Here is a 17,433-nt window from a genome sequence, read left to right as displayed (position 1 = left end):
GAAAATAAATACACATGATAGGAAAAGACGTACATGTAGGCTACATAAACACTCATGGCACAACCGATGAAAGATTAAAGCGGAAGAATAAAACAAAACAAGAAAGAAAAAACCCAAATAACATACAAAACAGTTATTTGTTATTGCACACTCTCCATGCCTCGCTGTACAGGTCTATTTAGAGTTTAGAATTTTGATGGAGGTGGGTATGAAAGAGTATTTAAAGCAGTTTAATTTGCACTTTGGGATTCCGTTTCTTCTGCCAGAAGGCAAGAGCTCAAAGGCAAACTAGTAATATTTGTGACAATGACTTTAGTGTCGTCTGCAAATTTAATTATGCAGGTGCTGGTCTGGGATGCTACCCAGCCATGGGTGAAGGGTGTGTACAGCAGAGGGCTCAGCTCACTGCCCTGGGGGGCCCCTGTGCTTACCGAGGCCTGATGTATCCATCTCTGACTGGTGGGGGTCCAACTGTGAAGAAATTCTGCATCCAGTCTCAGAAGCCCAGTGTCAGTCTGAGGGTGAGGAGCCTGTGTGCTGAATGCTGAGTGATGAGTTGCAATCAATAAATAGCATTCTGACGTGTGTGTCCTCACCCTCAAAGTGTGTGAGGGCTGAGGGACCAGCTCAGTATGCAAACTGCTGGATATTTAAAGTGGCTGGGATGTTCCTCTTGGTAAGGGCTATGACTATCTGTTCAAAACACTTCATCACAATTGAGGTGAGAGCAATGGGATGCCAATTATTTAGGCAGGGCCCGGCACTTTCCCAGGGATGTTGTCTGGACCAGCTGCCTTCCAGAATTAAGCTTGTGGACCCACAATACAAGTTTGTGAATAGTTTGTGTAGGTTTGAACCACAATTTACATAAAAAATATATATTCTGAGGTTATTAAATTAGTAAAATAAACGGAATTAGCTGACACAATCTTTCTATCTTGTGTGCTTTGTTTGGTTTCCTCTTCGACCTCTCGACCTGCTCTAAAATCCAGTTGGTGGCGTCAGTGCGCCAAGTAGCGGGTTTGCCGACCGCCATTAAAGCTCAAAGACGGCGAAGAAGAAGTGTGTTGTTTACGCCTCCACTACATTCAAGATGGCCGCTGGAGACAACAGCGGCAGGCCTCCTTGCCTTAATTTCTCCGGTCCGGGTCCTTTGGGAAACAGCCAGCCCAGCAACAGTGTTTTCTCGATGCCAGCATCCAACGGTGGAGGGATCGGTTCGGCTGGAGGAGCGCAGGGGACTGCGAGACGCCCCAACCCGCAAATGGGGCCTGGCGGCGGAGACAGCAACGGCGTCTCAACCGGAGCTCCGCCGACTGCGCAGAGCTCCCTGCAGCAGCAGCCCGCTGCGGCAGGTGCTGCGGCAGCAGGAGCCATGGCCACCCCGGCGTCCAACATGGCAACAATCGCGGCATCAAACGCTACCCCGGCGGTGGCGCCGACTGCTACACCGGCGGCTGCGTCTGTGCTGGTGTACCGAGAGCCTGTGTACAATTGGCAGGCGACGAAGAGCACCGTGAAGGAGAGGTTCGCGTTCCTCTTCAACAACGAGGTGCTCAGTGACGTTCATTTTTTAGTGGGCAAAGGAATGGGGGTCCAGAGGATACCTGCGCACAGGTGAGAGGAGTGTAGCATCGTTAATAACAACAGCTAACATTAGCTCCGAGCACGTCTAACAAAAACTCTTGGCCCGGCCTTTGTTGTGGCTCTCTGCCTGCATCGCCAGGTTTGTGCTGGCGGTGGGAAGCGCCGTGTTCGATGCCATGTTTAACGGCGGGATGGCGACAACCTCGACGGAAATAGAGCTTCCTGATGTGGAGCCAGCTGCTTTCCTGGCCCTGCTCAAGTAAGGACCGGGGGGGCCGAGGCGGTCTAAGCTGATATCTGAGTCTGTCGGTGTCATTGTCGCACTTAATGCATGCGTTTTGCATCTCACCTTCGATTATTGGGGGAATGGCGTTAATAAAACTGAGTTCAATTACAGCAATGAATAAATTCTGGCTTCATGTGAGTAAAGGATCATCTTGTGTGTGTGTGTGTGTGTGTGTTTGTGCGCGCGCTCAATAAAGTTGTGATGTCTTGTGGACACCCTGTAGGTTCCTTTACTCTGATGAAGTCCAGATCGGTCCTGAGACGGTGATGACCACACTGTATACAGCGAAAAAGTACGCAGTACCGGCGCTGGAGGCTCACTGCGTGGAGTTCCTCAAGAAGAACCTGAGAGCGGACAACGCTTTCATGCTGCTTACACAGGTGAGCACCTGGAGGATGAAGCTGGTCTGGCCTGGGACTGTTGGCTCCATCCATGTCCCTCTGCAGACACAGTGCATATTTATATCCAAGACCTGGAATTAATCAGCAGTAAACGCTGTCAGTCAGGATACAATATGAGGTTCAGTTAAGGGTAACTTCTAGTGTACAATTAGTCCAGAGTTCAGATGGTCCTGAAAAACTAGAAAAATCCATGGAATTTGGAAAATATGAATTTCCAGATCTGGACATGTTTTTAGTGTCAAATAAATCCGGGGGGGGGGGGGGGGGATGTAAAAGTTGTGGAAATTTACCGATTCGTGTTCACGCTGCATCAACTTACACAGCTTGTCGGACATTTTTTGGTAAATATACTCTGGTAAATTTTAACATGGCTTTCTCTTTATTATTCGTGTGGAAACAGACATTTCAGAGGATTTATGGTCGTTACATTTTCACTGTAATTCATAGAAATATGAACCTTATAAATCATGGATGTTGCTGAACTTTTATCGGAGCAACAACACAGAGGCTATCAATATTTCCTGCTCCTTTTCTCTCTGCTTTTCTGGTTCCAGGCAAGATTGTTTGACGAGCCGCAGCTTGCCAGCCTCTGTCTAGAGAACATTGATAAGAACACCGGAGACGCCCTGGCGGCTGAAGGCTTCACAGACATCGACTTGGGTAACGTTGCCTCAGTGTTTTTGGCGTGTTCTTGCTGCGTGTTGTTCAGATTTCCTCACCGCTTCTCCGTTTGGGTCTCCCCCCTCCTGTAGATACCCTGGTGGCAGTCCTGGAGAGAGATACTTTAGGTGTAAGGGAGGTGCGTCTGTTTGGAGCTGCCGTGCGTTGGGCTGAGGCCGAAGCTCACCGCCAGCAGCTGCAGCCCACGCCGGAGAACAAGCGTAAAGTCCTTGGCAAGGCCCTCACACTCATCCGCTTCCCCCTTATGACCATCGAGGAGTTTGCTGCAGGTGAACAGAAACTCTCCGTCTCCTCTTTTCCCTTCCCAACACCTTCTATTAAACCAGGGTTGCATCTGCGCCCCTCCAGGTCCAGCCCAGTCCAGTATTCTGACTGACAGAGAGGTGGTGAGTCTCTTCCTCCACTTCACCGTAAACCCCAAACCACGTGTAGACTTTATTGACCGGCCTCGCTGCTGTCTCCGCGGGAAGGAGTGCAGCATCACACGGTTCGGGCAGGTGGAGAGTCGCTGGGGCTACAGTGGGACAAGTGACCGTATACGGTGAGCGAAACTGTGACATAAATCTGAAGAACACAGATAACGTTTTCTGTCTAATACGTTCCATTTTAGTCGAGTAGCTTAAATCTGCTGTTGAGCAGATCTGGCTTTTAACCAGGACCAGACGAACGGCAGTTCCTACAGCAGTTGAACTGAAATGTTGACATGCCTACGGCTAAAATGACACACCTCAAAACAAATAGAGGTTATAGTGGCTAATTTTGATTTTTTTTTTTTTCAACTGCTGTGGGGGTCAGAGCTGCTGTACATCTCTACTGACAGGGGATCGAATGGGCAGGTCTCATGACACTTTAGTAGCAGAGCAGGTCCAGCACCAAACTCCTTCAATGAATTTACACCCAACAATTCTCCATCAGCAAGCACATCCTGCAACAGCAGCGAGGAAAACCTTCCTTTTAACAGGCAGGAATGTCGAGCAGATCCAGGCTCAGTGGGAACGGGCATCCTCCTTGATCGGTTGGAGGAAAAGAGAGCAGGAAAATGGGGGCAGAGACAGATAGAGATTAGGAAAGAGGGACAGAGAGAGAGGGAGACAAAGGAGGAGGACAGAATGACAGGGGAAGGGGGAGACAAAGACACAAACAATAACAACCACAGAGGTAAAAGCGGTGAACAAGCTAGCAATAATGACATCCAACAGTTACTTAAACATTAACTTCAACATAATATGATGTGTGTGGTATACACAAAAGATTTTTTAAATTAATTTTAATGTGGGGGGAAAAACAGAGTTGCTCTACAGCTTCAGATAGAGATGGAAAGAAAACATCCAATACGGTTACACAACGATGCACTCGTCTCATGCGACTGAGCAAGAGCCAGTAAACGACCTGATCAATTTCCTTTTCAGGCTCTTGGAGACTACTGTTAGGGTGAGACTCCGGGTAGAAGCAAGCAAAACTCTGAAGGGTGGCAGAGCTTAACTGCGGCTCCATTTGGGATTCATTGTTCTGTCGAGGTGCAACAAGAGGCCACAGCCATTTGCTAGCTAGCTCAGAATTCCACAAAGTGCACCTTTTTTTAAAACCAGCAAAAACTTGAAAAGACATCTGTGCTGCCACTCGGTCGTAGTCCCGTTGATGCCTCAGTCAGGATTGTGGGTGCTGCCATCTAGGACTGAGATAAATACCAACATGCTGCTCTTCCTCCCAGGTTCTCCGTAAACAGAAGGATATTTGTGGTTGGCTTCGGCCTGTACGGCTCGATACACGGGCCCACGGACTACCAAGTCAATATTCAAGTATGGACCCCAGCATCTCTCACTGTCCTGTTCCCAGAATTTTAGTTTGTTTTTGTTTCCGGTTTCATCTCACTTTATGTATGTGTGCTTCCTCCATGCAGATCATCCACACGGACAGTAACACTGTGCTGGGTCAGAACGATACAGGCTTCAGCTGCGACGGCTCAGCCAACACCTTCAGAGTCATGTTCAAAGAGCCAGTGGAGATCCTACCCAATGTTAACTACACCGCCTGCGCTACACTCAAGGTCCGTGCTGCCCTGGAGCTCGTAGATCAAATACACTCTTTTCTCGTGAATGAGTATTTCAAGGCCTGCAAGTTATTTTCATGATTGATTTAGTCCTCAAACTGAGTGATCAAACCAGTAAATCTTCACATTTGAGACCCTGGAAGTAGAGGAAGTGTATCATCATGCAGAATTATTAACATGTCTAATGTGTCTCGATGCTGTCTCTTCTCGCTCGCTCTCTCTCTCGCTTGCAGGGTCCAGATTCTCATTATGGGACTAAGGGAATGCGAAAGGTAACGCATGAGTCATCATCCACTGGCACAAAGACCTGTTTTACCTTCTGCTACGCAGCAGGGAACAACAACGGCACTTCAGTAGAGGACGGACAGATCCCTGAGGTCATCTTCTACACATAGTCACTCCAGGATGTCAGTGATCTTCCATCAAATGTGAGGGTCTGACACCAGCGCGGGATCACGCTTCTGCAGCCGTGCTTCGGGGCTAATCTGTCAGCTGTCATACTGTCGGCCTCCATGTAGTGGACTACCGCTGGCCACATGGAGGCGATGTAGGTCACTACATGAGGATCTCATTTGAGATGCAGTCCTCTCTCTCTCTCTCTTTCTCTCTCCCTCTCTCTGTCTTTCACAGCAGCTTCCTTTTATCCCTTTGTTGTTGTAGTAATAACAGCCATGACTCTAGCTCCATAAACAGAGAGGGAGGAAGGAGGGAGGGAGGGGCCTCTCGGGTCCTCCCAAGTCTCAACGTTTCTGCTGCCGATCGCCAACATAAAAAAGCTTGACCCTGAATTTGACTTGAGCTGTGCGATTCCCCCGTCATGTACTCAACAGCATTGGTGCAGAGAAGAGTTTTAACTGTATGGATGTACAGTTTTATTTTGCCAAGTAAGAAACACCCCCACCCCACCCCGATACTGTTCAGTCCAGACCACCATTTCACATCTTTACATCAACTGTAACTGTCACAAATTTCATAAGCTTTGTCAACCAAACTTCACATTAATCTTTACAATATGACATGTTAAGCAATTTTGAGGTTTTTAAAAAAAAAAATACAGTTCAATCTGTTATTTCTTGTGTCCTTGCTTGGTAGTTGCCTACACCCAAGAAACCTTGCACTTTTGGGCCTTGCGTATGTTTATTTGGTTGTTGAATGGATGCACACTAACTCTGCAGATAGGATTCTTCTTTTAATTAGTGTGGGCTTTCTCGGTGCAGACATTAAGGGTTGTATATTAAAAGTGGCATTTATTAACATTATATATGTAACTTGAGATAACTATTGATTAAAGAGTGAGGGGAAAAAAAAAGAATAGTCTGTTGTAATGTTTTTATTCATTACATCCATTGAACAAAGGTGGAGAGTTCTGAAACACTTTGTTGTCATGTCATGATCCATTTATTATTGCAGCAGTATCACAGTGCACTGTACAGACCCATCCTGGCAGATGAAAAGAGGGGAGTGGGGGTGTGATGTGGAGGACTAGAAGAAAGAAGGAATTGATACAACTGCTTTACTCCAATATTCCCCGAAACCCTCACCCTAGGCACTTGGTGTACTGTCGCTGTGAAATGAAACAAGCGTCGCTGCCTCCGCTAACCTACGGTGCTAGCTGTTTTTAGGGTTTTTTTTTTCAAAGTCAAACAAACTGTGCGATGTATCTTTTAAGCCTGTGCAAAGATTTTAAAGTGCCCTCGGGGTAGGGTTTAGAGATTGAGTTGGTACTTCATCCAATGTTTACAGTTTGTCCAGGAAGTTGTCGAGGGCGGGGATGCCCTCCTTCAGACCTTTGCGACCCCTGATTGTGGCCACAATCGCGCAGGGTTTGCTGGTAGCATCGAAGGGATCTCCAGAGAGAATTTGCCAGTGGTCAAATACACACTGAGGAAAGGCCTGGCCTCCGGTGTTGCTGCGCAGGTCAGCGGTGAACCCTGGAGGACATAACATGATTATTATGAATATTCCACTAAAGAATACAATTTGTCACGGTAGTCTTCAGTTTTTCTGCACAGTAAAAATGTCATTGTGGACAATTTCCTACAAAAAAAAAAAAAAAATACTTGAACTTGGTTTTTACAATTTTTTTTATGGTGGAACATGAAAAGAACAGGAGGTTTCCTCAACATTTATGAAATGTTTTGAAAATAAAAACGGACCTTCACTAAAAAGCTTCTCTTCCTTTCCATGTCTCTCAATCATCCACAGTTTTTCAAGTCATTAGTCATTCACAAATTGTCTAAAATTACAACCTCTGATCACATCAAGAAAATTGTCAAAAGAAGAGAAATATATTTTCATGATCTCTTAATGAAACCTCACGCTGTCAAATATTTTGAAGGCCACAGCCCTCTTTGAAAATTGCTATTTTCAAATTCCATGACAGCATTTTCATGCTTGCAGACTCCGCATGTCTGCCTGGTATTGACTTGTTGGCAGTTGATACTCTGGTTAACTTCAACTGATTATTATAACTTTTTAAAAATTGTGTTCATTTACCACTTTTAGAGATTCCAAATTCAACTTCACAGGAAAGATGTTGATTAAAATTTTCTAAAATTTAGTTAATGACTCAATTTATACAAGTGATCCATCAAAAATTGCAACAAAAAAATAAAAGTATTGTAATTCAACATTCTTATAGGGTTGCAGCATGAAAGAAACGCAATATGGAAGATGCGTATAACCAAGAGAAACACGACATGTTCTATATTTAGATCGGAACTGCAACAGAAAAACCTTTTCCAAAGAAATAGCACCGTACAGACGTGTATTACACACTTACCAAAGGACTCATTGACAGGTAGGAAGGCTTTCACGACAAACATGGGAGTTCCCGAAACCTGGGATTCCATGATGACATGACCTCGTCTCCTGTTCAACACGCCATAGATCCCACCGACTGCCTGTTCCGGGCACTGGGTAGAGCAAAGGCACAGCAGTCAGACATGCATAATCCTGATGGTCAAGCCATATAAATCAGACTTGGAAACATTTTTTTCCCTGTCAGTCTAAGGATGCACTTTCACATTTTACGCTGTTCCTTCTTCCATTGTATTTTGTCATCTGAGTTGCAGGCTGACCGCTACAAGTCATCTTTCACTATATGCTGAAATATTTGAAACGCTGTAAAGTCAATGATTTTACGGATGGGCCTCTGTACACTCACTTGTATCTCCACGAGGTATACGGGCTCCAAGAGTCTGGGCTGAGCCGTGAGCTGGCAGGCGTACAGAACCCGGCGGGCTGTGGGAATAATCTGTCCGCCACCACGATGGATGGCGTCTGCGTGCAGCGTCACATCATGAATATCAAAGCGGACTCCGCGCATGTTCTCCTCACACAGTGCACCCTGCAATATGAGATTCACAGAGTACAATAACATCAATGTACATAATAAACCACAGCATTGTTTAAAAAAAAATAATTTGTTGGAAGTTTTTTGGCCTGTACCTCTTTAGTTGCCCACTGGAAACCAGCCACCACACTGTCCTTAATCTCGTTGAGGTACTGAACCCCCTTCGTTACGTCTATCAGCAGGTTGGGCCCATTTCCATCTGGACCAAAGCACCAGATCTTCCTGGCTTCTGTAACCTCCCACTCATACTTGTCTGCAAGGTACCGTGCACGGGCCTTGAGCTCCTGTCGAGAAGAAACTTCCCCCTTGTCGATATCCTCCGCCAGGCCTTCTGGGAAAGGAAGGGCCTTCATGAAGAGTCGATTGTGCTTGTTGGGAGACTTCGACAGACACAGCTGGTTTGATTCTTCATACACCGTCTCTCTGTAAGAAACGACTGGGTCGGATTTCTGAAAGAAAAGGAGCGAGAAGGGATTCAGACTTCAGATTTGCTCTTGTCTCTTGTCTACTGTCTCCTGAAGGACCAGTTACGGTGCTACTATCTCACCTTCAGTGGAATGCCGGCATGGTCCTCCTCCAGGTCCTTCAGGCAGATCTCCAGATGCAGTTCTCCTGCTCCAGCCACAATATGCTCCCCAGATTCCTCAATGATGCACTGCACCATGGGGTCAGACTTGGCCAAGCGCTTCAGGCCCTCCACCAGCTTGGGAAGGTCAGCTGGGTTCTTGGCCTCCACGGCAACTCTGACTACAGGACTTACGCTGAACTTCATCACCCTCATGTTGTGGGCCTGTGGACACAACCAGTCACCTATTCATTTCTGCCAACAGCAAGTGATGACTCAATATGTACAGCACTTGATAGCCATACAAAGCTACCGGGGAAAAACAACACCCTACTTGTTCAAAAGTAGTAATGGTCCCTGTCTTCACCAGGAACTGGTCAACTCCCACAAGACCCACAATGTTGCCACATGGGACATCTTCAATTGGCTCCACATAGCGGCCCATCATCAGGATGGTCCTGGAAGGGGAAAGACAAGAACATGTTGATAAAAGGCTTCCTTCTTTACTTGCCTCCATCTACACCCCCTGTGAACTAGTTTATTGACTCACCTTTGGATGGGTTTGATGTAGAGGTCTTCCTTCTTGCCAGGGATGAAGTTTGGACCCATGATGCGCACCTTCAAGCCGGTGGACACACAGCCAGAGAACACACGGCCAAATGCGTAGAAACGACCCTTGTCGCTGGTTGGGACCATCTTGGAGATATACATCATGAGAGGAGCTTTGGGGTCGCAGTTCTTAATACCTGTGAAGAGCACATACGATTATTGAAAAAAATTCTACAGCAATCATCAAAATTTTCTAACTTCAATCCTACAGACCCATGGCAGCTTCATCGTCTCCAGGCCCCTCGTAGAGCAGCTCACAGCGGTATTTCTGAGCAGTGACGGGTGAGGGCAGGTGGATGGTGATCATCTGGAGCAGGGCGTCTCCTGCTGGTAGCCAGCGACGCATCACAGCCTTCAGCAGGGGCTTCCCCTCCTTCTCCTTGTCCTCTGTGTCTAGTTTGACATCTAGTTTCTCGATTAGTTTGGCTGCCTCTTCCTTCTTAAAATTCATGATTGCATCAAACACCTAAGATGGCAAAAAAAAAAAAAAAGATGGTTATTGTCCTAAGATATCCTTAATTTTGTATCTGAAAAAGTTGAAATGTGGAGTCACATGTCTCCTTTTGCTGGAAACTTTCAAAATTTATTTCCCAGGGCTTTAAAGGTGCAAAGGACAACAATTTCAGGGGAAAAAAATTACAAAAAGTACATCTACAGAACTTTTGCAAAGGAGCAGAATGAAAGTCTAAATTTCCCTGGAAAAAAAATCATAGTGGCGATATAATTACCCTGCCACCCTTAACAGGATAAGTGGAAGAAAATGGATGAATGGATGGATGGATGAAATAATAATTTATTTTTTTTAATTTCATGGGGTTCAAGCTGTTCATAACATTTACGTTTCAGTGATTTTGCTGACAAGCAGTTGAGGATCTCTGAGCCGACAGCATGAACACGCTGATATCACATGTTATCTGTGTGTCGTCACCAAACGCAAAAGCTCAGGAGTTGCTGGGTGTTTGATTAACCAGAGAAGAGGCAGAGAAACGTGAGGGCTCATTCAGTTATTCATCTCAGACCAACAAAGGAGCAAGACGACAGTCAGTACTGGTTCAGCCTTTCTGCACTGGTCTAAGCTGAAAGACCACAAGGTTCAGAAAAGTCATGCTGAGACGGCCAATTTTCTAATGGACAAGTAAGCGAACGTTTACAAGCTAACAATAGCAATAGCACAAGTTAGCAACTTTACAGGTTCACGTTTTTATTGTTATTATGTGACAGCATCACCAAATGCATTGCAACAAGATAGTCTGTATGAATTGTCTGTCTTATCACAGCTATTTCAACTCTGACTATAAGTGGTTAGTTGTGCCAATCGGGCAACCAGCAGAGTAGATTCGTCCAGCCAGAGGGAGAGAGACACTTCCTGACGTGAATGTTGCACCTTCAAATTTCTTTATTTTTTTAAGGTGAATTCACTCACAATTCTCCAAAATACTAGAAAAAGTGTTCAAGAGATTAAAATCGAACCTAACAGAATCAATCAAAGAAATCCTAGATGCAAGATTACAAAGATATGCATTTGGAGTATTTGTGGATCTCAAAAAGCTTTCCATATCTATTAAAAACTGGAGAGCTGTTATATCAGTGGACTTACATTAGACTGGTTTAAGACTTATTTGAGCAAAAGACAAGTTGGTCATTTCTGCTGAACATATTTACACATTGCTTGTGGTGTCCCCCAGGGGTCAGTGTGGAGCCCAAAATTGTTCATTCTGTGCATTTATGTTATAAGCAAAGTTACAGAAGCCACTATTGTTTGCTGATGATGCAAGTACTTTCTGTTCAGGGGATAGTTAAAAACAACGACTGAATATTACGAAAGGAATGAGTCAATTAATTGATAGAAAAAAATTACCACTAAATTTGCACATGGCAAAAATGTTATTTGGTAACTGTAAAATGAACATACAGGTACAGATAAGAATAGACGGCACTGGACTTGTTCAGGAAAATAAATTTCTTGGGGTAACTACAGAGGATCGAATCAACTGAAAACATATTAAACACGAATAAGCTAAATTTTCAAGAAGCATTTCAGGCATTAACAAAGCAGAAATGTTCTACTATTAACTTATTCTGCAGTATTCAAATTGTTATGTAGAGTTTAGGGGCTACAACCACAAAAGTTAATTCTATTCCTTATCTGATCCCCCATATCTATTTTTATATTAAATATCAGGTTAGAACAATGAAGAAGCAATCAACAACATGTGGAAAGGGTGGATAAATAAGTTTGTGCTTCTTTGTTCAATCCAAATATATAAACAAAGTTATCAAGTTCATTTTAATTTATGACAATTTTCTTTTTCTTTATGCTTCATATTCCTAACATATATAAAATAAATATTTTCTTGTGAATTGTGTAACTATATTTCCATTCACCTTAAAAATGGGGTCCAAAACAAGCTGGCAAAAAGTGAAAGGAAGTTTCTGACCTTCAGCACCAGTACAAGACTTACTGAATTTCCCGGTTTTGGGATCGAAATACCTGTGAAAAGCACATGAATTAAAGCATTACATTCAAATAAGGGGCTCATTGTTTTGTCTTACAAATGGAAATAGAAAAATTCTCTCTGGATACGTGTGAATGTTTTACCTCTGTCCCCAAAGCTTCTTCATCATCTCCTCCACTTTCTTACACCTCTCCGCAGGCTCCAGCTTAGCATCTCCTTTGGTAAATTTGGCCACGTACATTTCAGCAAACTGCTTCAATGTGAACGCCCAGCCGTGAAGGCCTGAGCCAAACCCAACAGTACCAATTATAGGATCAATCTAAAGACAAAAAACAAACAGATTTGAATAGAAAATTCCAAGCCATATACGAGTGTGTGTCTCTGGTGTGAGCCTTACCATGATGTTGCCCATGGGTCCACCCTCGTCCTCTCCATAGGTGGAAATGATGACATTGACATTCTCAACGATACGCTGGAAAGTCTGGAAGAGCTCTTCTGGATCCAGTTGGAGTTCCAGCAGGGCCCGGTCCATTTTGTTCATCATCAGAACAGGCTTGATGCGCTCGGCAATGGCCTGTCGCAGAACGGTCTCTGTTTGGACACATACACCTGCAAGAGGAGAGGATCAGTGAACCTTATGAGGAATTGAGTGAGTGTGTGTGTGTGTGTGTGTGTGTGTGTGTGTGTGTCTGTGTGTGTGTCTGTGTGTGTGTTGGGGGTTGGGGGGGTTTACCTGATACACAGTCCACCACCACTAGCGCTCCATCGGTTACCCTGAGGGCAGCTGTGACCTCGGAGGAGAAGTCAACGTGTCCCGGAGAATCGATGAGGTTGATGAGGAAGCCGTTTCCGTCTTTACTCTGCTTGATAAAGGCCAAGTCGTTCTCACCAAGCTCATAAAACAAGGAGATGGCCCTGAATAACAGGAAAAAGGAGAATACACTAATCACATATCTATACCATTTCATCTTAAATAAAATAAATACTAGGGAAATCAATGAAAGTTCAATTACATGAATCTCACTAAATTCTAAAAGCTCTGGATAAGAGTGGACTTCCAGGCATGGGGCTATAAGCACGGCATCCAAGGTTTCTGTGGCCTCTGCTGGTCTGTGAGGTGCCCCAGACAATTGTGGAAGCTTTGGAGAGGAAAATCAACAACTTCCCAAAAAGCTTCTACTTCATTGGCCTGTACAGTTTAGGGAGCAAGCTGCAGGTTCCTCTCACATCAGTCGTGGAAGAGTACAAGACAGCTAAAGTCCGGTTGGCCATGACCTTGTGGGACAGTGATGATCAGGCAGTGTGGCAGGCAGAAATCACAGTCAAGACAGGGTGGAAGTGGGAAGCCATCAGTGCTCTGAGGGACACGGAGGAGCGCTTAAAGCATGCAGACATCATGAGCACGGTAAACCAAGGAAGGCTGGGCCTTGGCTGCCTGACACGAACAAGCTGGAGGAGGCAAAAGCAAAGGAGGGGAGAGGCACGGTGCAGAAGGAGATTCGGGCAGTAGACGAAGAGGGCAGGCAAGCCAGGGCAGTAGCCATGACCCAGCAGGGCAGCTGGACCTGATGGGACAGTGTGCAGGAAAGATCCCTGACTTGGAAGGACATTTGGAACATGGAGGGGCATCTTATGAAGTTCCTCCTCTCTTCCGTGTATGACATGCTGCCAGCACCAACAAACCTCCATAGGTGGAGGTTGGCAGATGATCCCGGACGTGCACCATGCAGAAAACCAGCAAACCTGGAACACATCCTGCCATCCTGTCGAGCAAGCCTGATGGACAGGAGGTTTAGATGGTGACATGATCAGGTGCTGGTGCAATTGGCCGATGGACTGGAAAAAGAGAGGGAGCGGCGGACCACCAATACCCAAGCCAAAGGCCCTGGCTTTACTGCCTTCCTCAGGCCAGGGGAGAAGGCAGGCAAGGAGGATGGGGGTACAGGGATCCTCTGAACAGCAAGGACTGGGAAATGAGAACTGATATCGGATATCGGACAACAATCAAATTTCCAGAAGAGACTGCCATCACAAGCCTGCATCCAGATACGGGCTCTGGTCCCGAGCTTCCAAACAGGTGGCCCAAATAGAACTGACGTTGCCCTGGGAGGAAAGGATTGAGGAGGGACACAAGCACAAGTGGGGTAAATACTAGTCCCTCATCCTGGAGAGCCAGAATAGGGGGTGGAGAGCCTGGAACCTAACAGTGGTGGAAGACAGTTGTAGGGGCTTCCCAGGACAGTCCCTCTGGAGCGCACTGGGAATGCTTGGGGTCAGAGGGTCAACCCGCAAAAACCTGGTAAAAAACATCACAAGGCAGGTAGAAGCAGCATCCAGGTGGCTTTGGCTGAAGCAGAAGACCTGAAGGGCTGAGGGAGCAGTTCCAGGATGCTGGTTTTGCTGTCAAGCCTCACGGAGTTGTTGTGGGCTAGTTGACAAAACACCAAAGATGTGGGGTGGCCACTTGAAAACCCTAAAGCCACAAGGTCTGAAGCACCGAGCTCTGCGTCTAGTTGATAGGACAGCGTCTGAAGGAAGCGATTATGCTAACCACCCCACAAAGGTGCAGGAGGTAACTCCTGCCAAGTGGTGGCTGCAATACCCTTATCATATTCAGACATTTTTTGTCATTACAACCCACAGTTTCCCCCCCGCCCTAGAGAGAGTGAGAGAGACAGAGCAATAGAGAGAGAGAGAGAGAGAGAGAGAGAGCTTTATCTGGGCAAACCATTCAGTTATTTTATGTAGCTCTTTTTTTTTTGTTGCCTAAAACATGTTTTTAGAACATTACCAGTGAGACTAAGACTTTAAATATAATATTTTTCAAAGGAGAGTTGAGTGAAGCTCAGGTCAAACACTAAAATGTGAAGAACTTGAATCAAAGGACTTCAGTAAATACTGTGAATTGTATGAAGTGGGGGCAGCACGGTGGTGCAGTGGTCAGCACTGCTGCCTCACAGCAAGAAGGTTCTGGGTTCAAGTCCGGGCTCCAGCACAGGATCTTTCTGTGTGGAGTCTGCATGTTCTCCCTGTTCCTGTGTGGGTTCTCTCTGGTACTCCAGCTTCCTCCCACAGTCCAAAGACATCAAGAGGGGACGAGGCTGATTGATACTCTAAATTGACCGTAGGTGTGACTGTGAGTGTGAATGGTTGTCTGTCTCTATGTGTTGGTCCTGTGATGGACTGGTGACCTGTCCAGGGTGAACCCAGCCTCTCTCTTGGAGGCAGCTGGGATAGACCCCCCCCCCTCCCCCATGACCCTTAATGGGATAAACTGTAGAAAATGGATGGATGAAGTGGATTTCAAACGGGAGCATCTGAGGTTACATTTACACAACTTAACTGAAGTCCTTGAAAATGGCAGTACTGAATAATACTGAATACAGTAATGGCTGTGCTGAATAGATTATTAAAAAATAGACTGTTTCCTGCAACTGATATTTACCAATGCTGATATTGCAAGTATAAAGACAAACTTAGAAGACATTCCCATTTTATATATACTCGGGACAAATACGTAAATCTTGAGAATTTACAAATTCATATAGCATAACACATAAGTGTGGTCCGTCTCTCAACTACGTACGTTGACTTGATGGTGATGCAGCGCTCCTGCTCGTCTTTGCGAGTGTCGGTGAAGCGAGTCTCTCCGGCACGGGCTGACGCGATGATCCCCGCCTTGGACACCAGCGAGTCAGTCAGCGTGGACTTCCCGTGATCCACGTGGGCAATCACGGACATGTTCCTGATGTTGGACTTCTTGTCCATGATGGCACGGATCTGGTCCACGGTGAAGTTCACCTGGTGAGATGGGGGGGGGGGGGGGGTGAAAGGGTTACGTTCATCCAGGCACTTCCTAGTTATTCAGGACATCTATCTATTTATTCACAACCACAACCAGACCATCTCGACTGGAGTTATAAAAAGAAAGTCATGGTTGAAACTGAATCCATGCGTCCGAGCAGCAGGAGTGACTTCTGGCCAAACGCTTCACCCTCGGGTGCGTGAGTGAACCAGACATCCCCGAGGCAAAGAAACACTGAGTCACCCTCACTTAATGCAGCACAATGGACCTCGTCATCATTCACAATCCTGAGGCATCGCACTTTTTCTTTGCCTCAAAATCGCCATAAATGTTATTAATTTTATAATCAAAAGTGAAATAAAATACATAAAGCCTGAACTCTGCGATCAGCGGACATGAGAGGAGAAATAAACCCATTTCAGGATGAAAATAGGTCAGAATTTTGGGTTAAGAAATTAGATAATTCCCCAATAGGATTATTTTTTATATAATATTATGAATTGACTCACTAATACGAGAGAAAAACGAGCTCTACGTTGATGACGTAGCTGCATATGTAATATAAGAAATAGTGTGACGCAATAACTCATGCTATCTATGTATATCTATATATAGCTTTTACCAATGGTGAATACCGCGAATTAGATCCCTGCGCTCTATATCACACAACACACACACACACACACACACGCACACACACACACACACACGCTACACATTTACTGTATATATAATGTGTGTTAGCGGTCACTTGCGGGATATTAAGGGGTTTGCTGAGGGACAGCGAGAAGGCCACAGCCCTGCTTCATCAGCTGCGTATGTTCTACCAGATCTCACACACATACACACGTACACACATACACACGCGCGCGCGTAAACGCAGTCTTATCTGATCACATAATAACACCAAGTATCGGCATCCATTTCACGCACACCTGTCTGGCTCCACCGCAGCTTGTTGCTCCGGTAATAGTAGAAATATTAGATGAAGCGAACCTGCTAGTAAAAGCTATTAAATAAATACACGCAGCCGTTAGGATGTGGGAGCAACACCACACACTCACCATTTTGCCTGCAGGTCGTGTAGCTTTGTGTGTGACGGATTATTGCTGGTAACACCGCCTCTGAGGACAGGCAGTCCTGGTGATGGCAGGAGACGCGGCTACTGCTACTGCTGCTGCCGGCTGCAGTGAGGCGGCGCCGGTAGTCTGCGCCGGTAGAGGGCGCTGCTGCACAAACTCCCAGTCTCATCTCAGGTTTCCTCGAGTTGTGCCCACTGCTGGACTGGCTGTCTGCTGGTCTGCACTGTTTATGCACAAGCAGGACTTGAATTCTCACAGTTAGAAATTCAGCTCAAATCCATTATTTTAATTGCCTTTTGTTATTTTATAATTCCCATATTTTATGTGTGTAGGTTGTTCAAACGGATATTGAATTAATTTAGAATTCTGGATATGCATATTTAATTTCTTACAATTTTAACAGTTTTATTTATAATTTTGACAGTAGAGGACAGGCCTTACATTTATTTTATTGATGTTGTTTGATTAATATTTGTTTTATATTTATGCATCATATAAATGCTCGTTATCTATTTTATATTTTCTATATATGCATGTTTACTTTGAAACCTGTTTT

The 17,433-nt window shown here is 45.3% G+C and overlaps 2 protein-coding genes across 3 annotated transcripts; one reads left to right on the top strand and one right to left on the bottom strand.

Moving 5' to 3' along the window:
• Positions 1-1,062: 1,062 nt before the first annotated feature.
• Positions 1,063-7,167, top strand: btbd2b (BTB (POZ) domain containing 2b). Of its 2 annotated transcripts, XM_086203444.1 has the most exons (10): positions 1,063-1,617; positions 1,727-1,846; positions 2,097-2,253; positions 2,829-2,934; positions 3,027-3,224; positions 3,304-3,341; positions 3,426-3,496; positions 4,667-4,754; positions 4,856-5,002; positions 5,239-7,167. In XM_086203444.1, exons 1-10 carry the CDS (start codon positions 1,094-1,096, stop codon positions 5,398-5,400), a joined length of 1,611 nt encoding a protein of 536 aa, XP_086059570.1. In that variant the 5' UTR covers positions 1,063-1,093; the 3' UTR covers positions 5,401-7,167. The 2 variants fall into 2 exon arrangements, with proteins under 2 accessions (XP_086059570.1, XP_086059569.1); XM_086203443.1 differs by having other exon boundaries at positions 3,304-3,496; positions 5,239-7,163.
• LOC147261437 (elongation factor 2b) lies at positions 5,936-16,993 on the bottom strand. The gene is made up of 14 exons (XM_086203442.1): positions 16,860-16,993; positions 15,577-15,791; positions 12,724-12,905; positions 12,388-12,599; positions 12,134-12,309; positions 11,920-12,025; positions 9,748-10,000; positions 9,476-9,671; positions 9,260-9,383; positions 8,908-9,150; positions 8,456-8,809; positions 8,172-8,354; positions 7,788-7,920; positions 5,936-6,936 (listed from the first exon to the last, which is right to left on the bottom strand). The coding sequence occupies exons 1-14, from the start codon at positions 16,860-16,862 to the stop codon at positions 6,743-6,745; spliced, it is 2,574 nt and encodes an 857-aa protein (XP_086059568.1). The 5' UTR covers positions 16,863-16,993; the 3' UTR covers positions 5,936-6,742.
• Positions 16,994-17,433: the final 440 nt, after the last annotated feature.

The sequence above is a fragment of the Aulostomus chinensis genome, chromosome 5 (assembly GCF_037954235.1).
Source record: "Aulostomus chinensis isolate RoL2024-O1b breed Wild chromosome 5, RoL_Achi_v1.0, whole genome shotgun sequence".
Taxonomy (NCBI): Eukaryota; Metazoa; Chordata; class Actinopteri; order Syngnathiformes; family Aulostomidae; genus Aulostomus; species Aulostomus chinensis.
The sequence above is the reverse complement of the archived record's forward strand: the minus strand, read 5'-3'. Positions and strand labels throughout refer to the sequence as shown.